We start from the raw sequence: 14,120 nt of genomic DNA on the forward strand, positions 1-14,120 counted from the left end.
TGTAGCTAACTCAGCTACCACCATCACAGTGTCTTGTCTAGATTTCTGGCTTGGCAAGGAACTTGTTAGCTCTTGCCCATTTGACCACAGTCTGTTTAAGACCCAGGCTTCTCCCAGTTTGCTAGATAATGAAAGTTACAGCTGAGTGCTATTAGCATACTGATGATATGTCATGAGCTTCAGACAGATCTCATCCAGCAGCTTTGTGTATGTTAAATAACTGGTCTCAATGTAATACTGCATGATGATTTCTAAATGCTGACTATGCATTCCCCAGGAGCAATCTCTGACTATCCTAGGGAGAAGTGAACAGAACAGAATGCTGTTCCTTGATTAACAGGTTTTCCAGCAGTCAAGCAAAGTATCATGAACCAATGTCAAATGTTACTAAGCAAGTCTAGAGGGGGGAAAACCCAGCATTCGTCTGTTGACCATAACATAATTGTGTGATAATTAAGGCTACCGAAGCATACCTGGTCCAGGGACCAGGCTGATGGCCCAAGTGAAATGTGCCAAGAAAGCTGTTTCATCCATTATTTGGAGGGGGGGATTGGGCTTCTAGTCAGTAAACTTTCCCAAATAAATTGGAAAGTGACCTGTAATTTGTAGTCATTTCTTCACAAAAATGTTTTTGACGAAAGTTGAGAATATAAACCCTGTACATTTTATCAGTTGCGTATGGTGCCTACTTTCTTCATGGCAGAAGGGAAGGTGTCTAGCAAGGCATCTGCTCTTCTCCCATGTGAAACCCACTGCCCATTAACAGGAAAGATACATCAGTATCAATGACCTTTAAACAAAAATGATGTATGTATGTTAAGGCTACAATGAACATGTACTCTATGACTACTTTGCCAATGAGAAAGAAGGGAAATGAATTCAATGAATTCCGTCTCTCCCCAGCAACCTCTCCACACCATTTCCACAAGAAATAAGGGATATAAATTCAGTGAATTCAGTCTCTCCCCAGCTACCTCTTCACATCATTTACTGTTATTTATTGGCATTAAGTTACCATTTTTTCCTATTTATTTATTATATGCTGCTGTTAGGAGCCACCTGAAGCACGAAAAGCACTTAACAACAACAAACAACAGGAATATTCAACATATATTGTTAAAACTTTATAAAACTACCCACAGGACATGAAGGATGACCCATCAGTACTCAAGTATGTCAGATCAAAATATGTTCTGCATAGGGTTCCCAGCCTCCAGGTGGTAAACAATAACAAAAACAACCGTGATGTTATACTATGAAAAGATATTTAGACTACTATTGTGTAGTGAATCGTATTTCTTCATCACATTGTAAAAATATATGCATACACACAATGGAAATAGCATATAACACCGTTTCACATAACAGCTTTTTCTAAGCGTGCTGTGTGAATACCATTAGTTTACACGTCAACAATTCTAATCCGAGAATTAACATAAAGCCCCACCCATGTAGGGTAACCAGCCTCCACGTGGAGCTTGGGGAATCTCCTGGAATTATAATTTATGTCCAAACTACAGAGATTGGTTCCCTGTAGAAAATGGCTGCTTTGGAAAATAGACTCTATGCCATCATACTCCACTGAAGTTCCTCCCCTCCCCAAACCCTGCCCTCCTCAGGCTCCACCCCCCAGAATCTCCAGGTATTTTCTAACCCAGAGCTGGCAACCCTATATACCCTATCAATATAGGAGGTTGCAATTCTTGGATGGCGAGGTGCCATTTTGAATGCTCTCCTATGTATAGTTCCATGTAACTGGAAATCTAGCACATCAAGTAGGAAGATGCTAGCCCGGCCTAGTTTGCTATTAGAATTTGTTTCAACTAACACCCTAGGTTTGCCAACCTCCAGGTGGAACCTGGAGATCTCCAGGACTGACAACTGATCTTTAGATGACAGAGATCAGTTCCCCTGGAGAAAAGGGCTGCTTTGGAGGGTGGACTATTTGGCATTTCACCCTGCTGAGGTTCCTCCCTTACCCAAACCCCAGCTCCCCGGCACCACCCCCAAATCTCCAGGTGTTTCTCCTGGCACCACCCCCAAATCTCCAGGTGTTTCACAATTTAGAGCTGGCAACACTAGTTCTAAAAGAGAAATCGTTTTCTCCAGCAGCCCTGTACTATAACACTAGCCCTGCCTCCCAGGAGAGGGAGTTCCACAGCCTGACAGCAACCAACAACATTCTCCCACAAGTTCCTGACACAGTCCTGCCTTTCAGACAATGCAAAATTCCACAGGAATACACAGAAATGCCTCACCCACTGATCTCAGGCAAAAGATGTATTACAGGGTGTTAAGGAAAGAAACTGATTTTTTATTTATATTTGCTGCCAAACTCTACATGGACTGTGCACACACACCCATAGGCTCAAAGAAAGCTGTACAAATTGTGACATTACACAGAGAAGGTGCCTGCACAAAGCCTTACATGTGAATAGGTTTTCAGCTACACTGCCAGCCTGGTGAAGGAAAGCACACATCTCCATATTGTCAGCAAAAGGACAACCTAAGGAGAAACAGCCCCCATTGTTGAACTGTCTGCTGTCACGCATTCTGCATCTCTGCTTTATTTCTGAATGGCATTTCCTGCTAGATGCACCTTTTGTTGACCTGGGAATGGCCAAGCTTCATCTGCACATCAAGGAGGCTCCTTGACGCTAAGTTTCACACTTGCCCAAATGCCCTACTTTGAGTTAGATCCTAAGTTACAATATTGCCCAACCTTTTTAGGTTGCCACCCCTCACTGCACGCAACCAATAGGATCAGTTTTGGGATGGACTAACAGGTAGGTGAGTCCACAGGTTGGCATAGTAGCCACCCACCCAAAGATCCACCTATAAAAGGTAAGGACCAGTCGCCTGGCCCTTGCTAGCCACAATCCCCTCAACACCCCCTGTCTGCTTCCATTCCCCTTTTGTCCAGCTTCCCATACCCAAACCCTGGCCTCCACTTGATCTCTTGGTCTGCAGCCAAGAGGCCCACACAAGCTGGCTGGTTCTAGCTGTGTGTTAAACTCCCCTATATTCTATCTATTCCCATCCATTCTTCATTGGAACTGACAAGCTTCAGGACAGATAAGTATTGTTCTCCATCACCCTACCTGCTAATGCAACAGTGACTATTTGTAACTCTGTATTTCTAAGAAACTTGATTGAATGTGTGTGAGCATCAGTATCATGTGTATGTGATTTATATATTCTTAAGTAAAAGACAATTATTTTGAACACCAGCCTCGACTCCTTCTACAGGTAACCCCTGGGCGGGATTTGGACCTTGGTATAGCTGGCAAGCACCCAGATTAAAATTTGCCAACTGCTGTAGATAAAGCAGTTCGGCTAACAAGGATACTTTGAACCAAAGTCATTTAGGGCTTTAAAGGTCAAAATCAGCTTCCATACTTGAGTCTGGAAGCAACCTGGCAGCCCGGTTAGCTGCAGAGTAACAGGAGTTGTTGTTGTTGTTCAGTCGCACAGTCGAGTCTGACTCTTCGCGACCCCATGGGCTACATCACACCAGGCCCTCCTGTCTTCCGTTGTGCTCCGGTGTTTGCTTAATTTCATGTTCATTGCCTTGATAACACTGTCTAACCGTCTCATCCTTTGCTGTCCACTTCTTCTTTGACCTTCAATCTTTCCCAGCATCAGGGTCTTCTCCAGTGAGTGCTCCCTTCTCATTTGGTGGCCAAAGTGGAGTTACATATGTTCATTATGACAAAATCCAGTAAGAACCCTAGCTGCTCTATTTTGTACTCATAGAAACTTCTGGATGGCCTTCAAGAACAACTGCAAATAGAGTATGTTGCATCAGTCTAATTTTGACACTATGAATGATCAGGATGCAATGCAGTTACCAGACTGGCTTTCTGCAGGGATGGCTGTAGTTGCCAAATCAGACAAAGTTGGAAAAAGGTGATTTCTGACATCCACCTCTCTGAGGCTTATGACCTATCAAAGAACACCCCTGAATTGCTTTTGTATGTATCATATAAACATATGATATAAGAGGAATTTATTCCTAATATACTGTTTTAACACTGTCTTCTTGAATATCAGTGTACATTGTGCATATTTCTGAATGCTTCTGAAGTGAAATTGCATGCCATAATTCAACAATGGCAATGACTAGGATCTTCAGATAATGTGGTTGATAACAGGCAGCCTTGCTTCAGTCTCCAAGAGTCTGCCTCTAGCTGTATAACAATCTGCCTCTGAATACTGTCATGCATACTTGAACAAATGAACAGTTGGTTGGACGCAAAGTATCCCTACTGCAAATGAAAGCTTCTTCTTTTTTGCCTAAGGCAAGGTCCTCAGTTTCCCCTTGAGCAGCATCCCCACCCACTTGATCCCAAACATCCTTCAGTCCTCAGGAGCAGCTTTGTAGGTGGTATAGAAGGCAGCAGAAGACAGGCGGGTGGAAAGAAAGATCTGTTCTACAGGGGCTTTTCTGTTCACAGTTCTTTAGATCCAACCAGATATATAGAAATATTTTGTTTCAGGGAGGGAGCAGCTTAGAGGGTCGTGAAGAGTCGGACTCGACTGTGCGACTGAACAATAACAACAGTAAATAGAAGTGAATCATCATATGTCCCCCAGAAAGTAAGCTGTGCTTTCTCTTTTTCAGGTTACAGAAAGCCAGCTCACTATAAAAAACTGAGAATAACTGAAATCTCAAGACTAATTATGACTGCCAGTGCTAAGTAAACCACTTACTTCTTTTTTTTTGTACATACCACAGAATACGATGTTCTATACAGTTAATTTAAGCAGCATGAAAAAAGGCTTGGAGAAAGCAAGGAGACTGATTAATGATGTTTGGTGAGATCACCCACACACCCATTGTCATGCAGTAAGAATTCCATGGAAGTGGTACAGCAGGTTCTTAGCCAAGCACAAGGAATGACTTCAAAAAAGTCTTTTATCAGGCACTATGTGGTTTAACATTCAAACTGGGAATTTAAAAGTTGAGGAGAAAGAGTCATATAAGCAATCCCTTTGCTTCCTCCATTCACTGCACCCACTCCAAATTTTAAAAAATAAAGGGCATTTTTATTCTACACTGTACTTTGCATTCTTAGCCAAATAGTGCTTAAGGGAGAAGGAGGACAGTTTTACCATATCAATGAAAACAAGTCTGTGGGTACTTCTCTGAAATGCTAATTCTGACCCTTCAGTTTATTGAACCAGTTTTGTTTTTCAGTGCAGACCTCTGTCTTCAGTACTGTCTATGCACTTTTTGCCAGAGTAACTGTTGCCATGCATGCATCAAGTTTGCTTTAATTGCTATGGAAACACTTGGGCTCTTAATTATGAGAGACAACTGTTCTAAAATGGTTCTAATATTTACAGTTTTGACCTTTACAAGACCTAAATGGTTTCAGAGGAATGGTACCTCTAACATGAACCTATCCATATACACATATCTAGAGAAGCTCTGTTCTATCCACCCCCTTTGGAATTTTGGCAGGTGATTACACTTGAAGCTCAAAGACAAACTTGCATATGAGACTTTGGACATCACTCCAATCAAGTTTCAGATAGATGCTTAAGACTGCACTGTTTCCACAGGCTTTTCATCAGGTTTAGTTAAACTGCTGCTGTGCTTGGTTTTAATTTCTGCTGATTTATGACTCAGCTCTTGTTGGTTTGCCTGTTCCATTTTTTAAAAATGCCTTTTGGCTGTTTGCTGTTTTATGGATATTATATGAAGGGTGCCATGTCAACAAAGCATGCTATAAACTGTTTTATAAATAAGTAAATCAATGTATGCAAACAAACAAAAAAGATGGTCCATATATCCATTTCATGAGTTCCTTGAGATATCAAATATGTGTCTTGAGAAACTGGTACTACTTTGGGATACCACACTTACAATTGTCTTCTAGTGTGTCTTTTATCAGCTTGATATGATATTGGGAAAGGGTGCTGCTAACTTTCCTGGTAGCACCACCTTTTCCCAATACATACCTTGTCAACAGGGCTCCCAAGTACTTACCTTAATTCGGCGGGGGATGTATAGTTCATCGTGGGACTATTCCCGTGGGGAAAACACAGGCACTGCACTATTCCATCGCCCAGACGTGACGTAGGTATGTAGCCGGGCAACGCTCTAGCAATGGGGCTGGAAACTTGATGGTACCATTGAGTTTCCAGTCCCATTACCAGAGCATCGCCCAGCTACGTGCCTACATCATGTCTGGGCGATGGAATAGTGCAGCGCCTGTGTTCCAAGCAAGAATCTTCCGGCGGGGAAGCATGTGTTCCCCGCCGGATCGTAGGTAGGTATTTGGGAACCCTACTTGTCAACCAGCAGTTTAAATTATGGTAACAAGCTCTACAAGGGGCTGTAGAAAAGAGCAAGAGTCCAGTAGCACTTTGAAGACTAACAAAATATGTGGCAGGGTATGAGCTTCAGTTACAGCTAGAATGGGAATCAATCTGTCCTATTTATTGGAAAGTTGCTGAATTGCAACGGATAATGAAGCTCAAGACAATGCATCCAACTGGACTTAAATGAGTCCTAGGTTTTCTGTCTCATTACCAGTGCTGATTTCTCCATGCCTATTACCCCTCTGCATATCTCACGCCTAAGTCCAGTCATGCCTGCTATTGTCATTTATCTGCTATTGTCATTTGTCTACATCTGAAATCACTCCACTTTCTAGCTGTATCTGAAGAAGTGAGCAGTGACTCACAAAAGCTCATACCCGGCCACATATTTTTTTAGTCTTTAAGATGCTACTGGACTCTTTCTCTTTTCTACTGCTAACAGACTAACACAGCTACCTATCTTTATCTATCTACATGGGGCTGTTCTTGAAGGCAATTCAGATACAACATTGTCTGCTCATTACTTTCCAGGCCAAAAGGAAGGCTCTAAAACTAAGCTTTAAGAACCTTACAGTGCAGTCCTAAACAGGGTTATGTACTTTTAAGCCATTTGACTTCAATGGACATAAAAAGATGCAACTCCGCTTCGAATTGTACTGTTAAGGACCTGGGGCAGGATTTCTTCAGGTACACTGTTTTGAGATCTTTGGGTGTAGCCTCACTCTGTCAGGGTAATTGCCATCAACCAGCACAGCTTTTCTCAGTATACCGTGTTAGTTTACACAGTCTTAGTTTGGTAACTTCTACAAAACAAGCCAATTCTTTCTTTATTCTGCAAGTCTTTTGGGACACAATTTCAGTTTTTTCCTGCTATGCAAAAACTCCTTTTTGGTTGTTTTATAATATCTGTTTTAAATGGTCTGTTGTTTTTCTCATAACTCACCAGTAAAGCCCCTTGGGTTGAAAACCCAAAAATAAAATGTCAGAAAAGAGATCCATAGCTATCTGCTGCAATTTTATCCTGCTCTTCCTCCAAGGAGCTCCAAATGACACAGGGTTTTCCCCTCCCCATTTTATCCTCACAACAACCCAGTGATGTAGATCAGGTTAACAAAGAGCAACTGGCCTAAGAGCAACCACTGAGTTTCATATTCCAAACAAAAATTCAAATCCTGGGCTCTGGATATAGCCATGATACTACACTGGCTCTCCTGTTTCAGCTTGTCCACTAAATTCATTTCTCATTTAATTAGGTGGGTATCTATGACGACTGGTAATGTAAAGTTGAAGAGACTGCCATATTACAACTACTGTGTCAAGAAAATATTTTGACAGTCTACAGAAATACTATAACAAATAATACTAACTTTTCTCCTTCTTCATTGAAAGTGTACGTGTTTAAGCACAATCTGGAATTTTATAAATAGCAAAAAGTAACAGTATACTTACAAACTGGAAACAGCTCCTAACACTGGGTTCAATGTTACTGCCACCAAAAGAGGCAACTTCACCCAGCTGGCGGGGGATCTGGATTGAATCATGCAGGAGGAGGCCCAGCCGACGCTGATCACAGAATCCAGTGGGACTGGCTACTTGCTTGAACAGATCTAAAGGCATGAATACCAAGTAGTAAGAAGTCATTAAACAATGGTAACTACCAACTGTATTTCAGAACAAATTTATTTTTATAGATAAAAATGAGAAATAATAAAATCTCATTTTGGTTATATTCTTTTTTAATTACATTGGATACAATTTGTCAAGCATTTGGGGGATAGCTTGTAATAGCTCTGTTAGATCATTCTGAAATATTTATTGTACAGCATTTATTAAGTGAAAAAACTGCAAATGAAGGTATGCTTTAGCCTTTATTATACCTCTTTTAGAAGCAAATTTGCTACCACGAAAATTTGCCAAAATCATATATACATGCAAGCTAGACATCCTACGTTTTAACTCAAAGGTTGCTTGGAAAACTAAACATTTTTTCTAAAGTAGGTATTTTATAACATATGGAATCCAATAGTATATTCAAAAGAAAGACATACAGTTCTCTGGTTCAGACTGTGTTGTCTCCTGGGAATGTTAATAACCCACTGAACTTAACCCCCCAATATGGAGTTGCATTTAAAATGATGACTTGTTTTAGTAATACCATCAAACAGAAATTCACAGAGGGATGCAATAATCATTGTATTACAAGTACAATTTAATTTGCCATGAATTAGTTACACTGCACATATTTTCCGTATATGTTAAAATCTGCAATAGGAAGAAGAAATCAGGTTATGATCAACTGAAATATTTATTTGCCCCTACTGCAGTTACCAATACATGACCTGAATAAATCTAGCTTATTTTTCAAAGGTTTTTCAAAGGTTTCAGCAAAAATTGACTTTTATTCCTGAAGCCTCTTTAATATTTTATTTTGCAGTTAGGGTGCAATTATAAAGAAGAACCAGCCTTGTAAATGTTTTTTCTAGTACAGTTTTAATATCTGATTTTATTTTGCCTCCATTTAATTAGTTGGTGAAAGATATCAAATACCTTGACAAGTCTAAGCTCAGTATACATCATCTAGGAGACGGATCCTATTGCTAGAGAGTCAGCTTGCCAGCCTCCAGGTGGAGCCTGGCGATGTCCCAGAGTTACAACTGATCTCCAGACTACAGAGATCAGTTCCCCTGGAGACTATGGCAGCCTTGACTATGGCAGGAGGGTGAACTCTATGGCATCCCAATGCTGCTGAGCTCTCTCCCCAAACACCGTCCTCTCCATCCTCCAAACCCAAATCTGCAGGAATTTCCTAACCCAGATGTAGCAACCAATGCTCCCTCTAAGCTGTGGAGTAAAAATTCTACTGTTGTGAGCTGCCGGCATTAAAGTTGTGAGTGAGCGATTTGGCTGCTGCATAAATCAGTTTGCTCTGGAGCCATCCTTCCTAAGTGAAGACAAAAATGTGTGAGCTGGAGGCTAAAAAACTGTGAGCCAGCTCACAATAACTCAGCTTAGAGGGAACACTGGTAGCAAACCTACTGGAGAATTTCTTGGCAGTAGAATGATCAGGCTATTGAGCTAAATGGAATATTCAGGGAGTTATCATATACCGTCCACCTCTCTTTTTTAGGAATAGCCACCACATGAACTTCACAAAAGACAGAAAATGCAAAGGAAGCAGCTTTGTAAAAGGTAAACCTGTTGAGAACCTCTTCTGAGAAATCCCATTGGTTCTCTGGTGGGTCAACTGTTAACTGAGTATAGATACATATTTTTTCTTCTATTTTTATAACCTTCATTGAGACACTTTTCTGAAAAAACTGATTTTTAGCAGAGCTATCACATAGTTACTAAGAAAAAGAAATGTGAGGTTAGCATTACTTTAAATATACAGATTTCCCTCCATAGAGGCCATTTTTGGAGGCCAACAATTATTTCAAACATTGTCTTTGCAATTTCCCCATCTCTGAAGATTCAGGGAAGGTTAAATAAAAAAGCATGGTTTGGATCCAAAGAACTCTATAACTAGTTCTAGGGGTTTGAGGCTTGTCTTGCTGAAATAGTTCGTCTACCATGCCACATAGCAAACCACTTCTGAAACAAAGGAGAGTTTCAAAAAGCAGTTTGTGACATGGCAAAAGGAATCCAGTCAACTGTCCCTAGGTTTTAAAAAATCACCTTACAAATAATTGAAGAAGGTATATGGAATTATGTTTAGAAAAGACATGTTCTCATGTTGTTTGCATATTAAAAGTGGCCTTTGTGTACATCCAGTATTTGATTATAGTTTCGTCTTGATCTTAGCAGATCTTTCCAAGTGTAGGTTTAAGAAGATGGACCTCAAAATAATGGGGAATAACCACAATTAATTTTCATAGAAATCATCACGCAGTATAAAGATTATTTCGAAATGGTAACCTATTTATTATTAGCTTCCAAATCCAAATAAAACTTTATTTCAGTACAAGATCAGCTCTGAGAATCAGCAAATAATAGAAGGAAAAACACATGCAATGCGACAAGCTGTAGCCCAGAGGCGCTGCCTTACTCTAGGGTAGCCCCAACAGCAGAAGCACCCCACTTTTTAGCCTGAGCCAGAGATCCACACACTCAGGCCAAGGAAGGCATTCCTAGCTCTGAAATACAGAGCAAGCCAGAGCTCTGGGAAAAGGCTCTCCATTCTCAGGTGGCATAAGGCAGCCCTCAGAGCAAATCTCCAGTCTTCTCCAGCAAAGGTATGCATAAGGTGATTTTTACAAGGTATCTGCATTTCTAAGGCTATTCAGTTGCAACCTAGCACATAGCCCTTCTGTCTCCAACTCTGCACATAGTCCCTTTTGTGATTCCCATACCTATGTGAATAATCCTTTGTCTTCATAACTGTATTTCCTGCTTCTTTCCTCAGGATACAGAGAGAAACCAATCATATACTCAAATGTTTAGCGATCCTTCCTGCTGCTAATCAGGGACCCATCCCCCACCTTTTGTGTAAACCTGAGAACCTTTTCAAACTGCCTTGAGTGGACCATTAATGATCAAAAAACCCATTCAATTAGCCACCCAACACCTGGCTAATCCTATCACCGCTATTGTTAATCCAGACTCTGCCCCTCTGGAGCCTCATCAGTCACACCTAGGTATGGCCCCTCCTGATGCCACACCCCCTGGGACCCATGATTGGCCCAGGTAATCTTTTGCCTTCACCTGAGACAAGCCCCTCAAGATCTCGTATTGGTCAGCATTGTTTTCCAATGTTTATATCCGTCAAGGCACATGGCCTCAGAGTGTGTGCCTCTGCCCTGATGCCAACTGGCAGTTCACCCCAAAATTTTTGTTTGGGTCACAATTCCTTCTCCATGGACTTTTCTGCATGTCTGGACAGGTCATCACCCTGTAACTGACCCCTCTATTCACTATCAATCACCTCTGCTTTCTTAGTTCTGTATTGCTTGCTCTTTTTGAATCCTTAATATGCTTGTAATTAGGGAAATTCTTTAATAAAATCTATTTAATTTACTCTTAAAATCTGGAGTATAGACCTTGGTATACAATTGGTATGCAGTCCCTGTACCCCTCTGGTCTCCCCTGCCGCATAGCTAATTTCCCCAAACAACAAGGCAGGCCATTGGTGGTAACAAAGCACAAAACAGTGAACACAAATTAAGACGGGGGACAAAGAAAGTAATACCCTCCTCAAACAGATATACAAAATTACTGGGACCCAATCAGCCATTTGTATATCCCACATATCCGTAGGCAAAATTTGGCAATTTTGTAAGTTATCTCCTGGGTGGAGTCAGCAAGGAGGAGGGAGACATAAAGTTGTTCAAATCTGCCAGGTATAGTTTAGAGAATTGGAGCAGTATACTGATGTCGGATGTCACTGTAGAATGAGCAATGCAACAAGTTCAATAAACTCTGCTTTCCCTGTATGACATGGGCAAAGCCACTGAGGGAGTGGGACACAATGGTATCTGCCTTCCAGAAGGGCTGAAGCTAGAGCATTAAAGCATGCCAGGGTAAAAATTATCTGATATTTGGCGATCTTATTAGCTTAAAAAAAGGGAAGAAGGGAAGCTTCAAAATAAATTAACAGTGAAAAACTAAACCATTTCTGTGTCTAAATTCTGTATTTATGTAGTATATAGCAGGGAAAAAATTAAAGCTAAAAATACAAAAATCATTACTTACATCTGTACTTATCTTCCAAATGTGCTTTACACAGAGAAATTACACCAGTTTTGAAGGACAAGACACGGATCTTTCCTGTTCGACCCCTATCGATATCAATAAAAGGGAGGGGGGATACAATCAATACACAATTCATATTCACTGCTTCTAACTGAAACAACAGACCTGCAGAGTTCTAAAAAGCACAAAGCAATGAGGAGGGATTTCCCCCCCTGAAACACAATCCAGGAACATAATGTCGATGAGATATCTAGAAAGTACAATAAGATAATGCTAGAATCTGGTACAAGTAAAGCTTTAGAACTTTAATTATAAAAGTTTTGTAGTAAGCATGTTAATAACAAATGAGAAATGTTGTTTTTCTGTACAAGTCATGTAATTTATTTGTGTCTCCCAAAGTTTAATGGCAGTTTCTAGAAGTTTTCATCCTACAAAATCTAAATTTCTAGTATTAAGTTTATTATATACTATGAGGTTCAGTAATGTCTTCTAAAGATCTACTATGTTGCTTATTTGGTCTCAAATAGAGACTTTAAAGTACTTTACAAATAGGCATGTGCACAAATCGAACCAAGAAGCTCTTGGTTGGTGAACTGAAGATCCATGAACTTTTAAAGCAGTTAGTGGTGGTTCATGGATAGAGCAGAAAGCAGAGGTTTAAAGGGACTCCAAATCCCTTTAAATCTCTGCTTTCTGTTCCTTGTGAAAGTCACAAAAACAGCTGAGCAGTGGGGAGCAGCCTGCTCCCCAGCACTCGGCTGTTTCGGGCTGTCTTGTGCTCTCCACTGCTCATCTGTTTTTCAAGCTTTCTTGTACACTCCCTTTAAAAGTTAAAGGCAGTGCACAAGACAGCTCAAAACAGCTGAGCAGCTGGGAGCAGGCTGCTCCCTGCCATTCAGCTGTTTTTCAGGCTTTCTGCAAACTCCATTTAAAGGGACTGCGGTCCTTTTCAATGGGGTTTGTGAGGTCACAAACCACAAATCAGTTCAGTTCGTGAATGAACCTCTGGATTTGATTTGTGTTTTGGTTTGTGGTTTGGCCATGAACCACCAAGCTACATTAAACCCCATTTTCCAGTTCATGCTCATCCCTATTTATGAACTGCAACTGCTGTGAGACTAGTGCACGTAGCCTTTAAAAATTAATAATTATCATATGGCATTGTGTGTAGAATGCCAGGAGATCGTAAGATTGTCTGGCAGCCAGAAGTTCTAGCTCTTTAGCGTTATGCACCACTAGGTGGTGAACTAGACTTGTTTTTAAAGCAAGAGATGTTTCAGAGGTGGTTTGCCATTGCCTTCCTCTGCATCATGACCCTAGTATTCCTTGTAGGTCAACCTTCCAAATACTAGCCAAGGCAGGCCCTGCTTAGGTTTTGAGATCAGTCTATCCAGGTCAGAGCAGCCTTTCAATGTTATTATCTGAAAGAGGGAAAAATTATTGTTATATAAAATTACTATACAAACTGCTGTGGCTCATCATCACCTTTTTGCTTTATAGTGCCTATCATATAGCAGGTAATATCCAAAGTTGGTGTTTTGTTTATATTGATTTTCTCCCCCCCCCCCAGTTAAGATCAGGGTTACCAGGCCCACTCTCTAGGAATCTCTGGGAACCCTATAGTTCTACCATAAAGTTTCTGGTGATTTCTAGAGAGGTGTGATATCACTTCCAATTAGGCCCATCAACATTCAGGTGGTGGCTGTAGATCTCCCACTATTAAAACTGATCTTCAGGAGTCAGAAATAAATTCACCTGGAGAAATTCACCACTTCAGAAGACGGACTCTATGGCATTATACCTGATTGAAGTCCCTTCCCTCTACAAAGCTTCCTTCTCAGGCTCCACACCTAAATCTCCAAGTATTTCCCAACCTGGAGCTGGCAACCCTGCTTCCAGTTTTTCCCTGGAAATGACATCATGCCACCACTGACAGACACCTACTGTGTCCCCTCCCTCCAGGTCTCCTGCTGCTTGCCAGGCCATGCCTAGTATTCCTAGTTAAGATAAAGCATTAGCCCAAAATATTTCTAAACACTGATAACACAGTACACTAGGACTGAGACTGATTATGACAAGGAACAAACATTTTGCTGTTTTTT

The 14,120-nt window shown here is 40.9% G+C and overlaps 1 protein-coding gene across 6 annotated transcripts in view; it reads right to left on the reverse strand.

Annotated features, from left to right (window-relative positions):
• Positions 1-14,120, reverse strand: part of DMD (dystrophin) — a 284,775-nt gene that overhangs the window by 64,807 nt on the left and 205,848 nt on the right. For all 6 annotated transcript variants that reach the window (XM_015406249.1, XM_015406246.1, XM_015406251.1 and 3 more), the window contains 2 exons: positions 12,019-12,104; positions 7,780-7,937 (listed from right to left, as the gene is read on the reverse strand). In XM_015406249.1, coding sequence (XP_015261735.1) covers positions 7,780-7,937; positions 12,019-12,104 — 244 coding nt within the window. The remainder of the gene's footprint in view (positions 1-7,779; positions 7,938-12,018; positions 12,105-14,120) is intronic.

This window comes from Gekko japonicus, unplaced genomic scaffold (assembly GCF_001447785.1).
Source record: "Gekko japonicus isolate JY-2015 unplaced genomic scaffold, Gekko_japonicus_V1.1 scaffold1357, whole genome shotgun sequence".
Lineage (NCBI taxonomy): Eukaryota > Metazoa > Chordata > Lepidosauria > Squamata > Gekkonidae > Gekko > Gekko japonicus.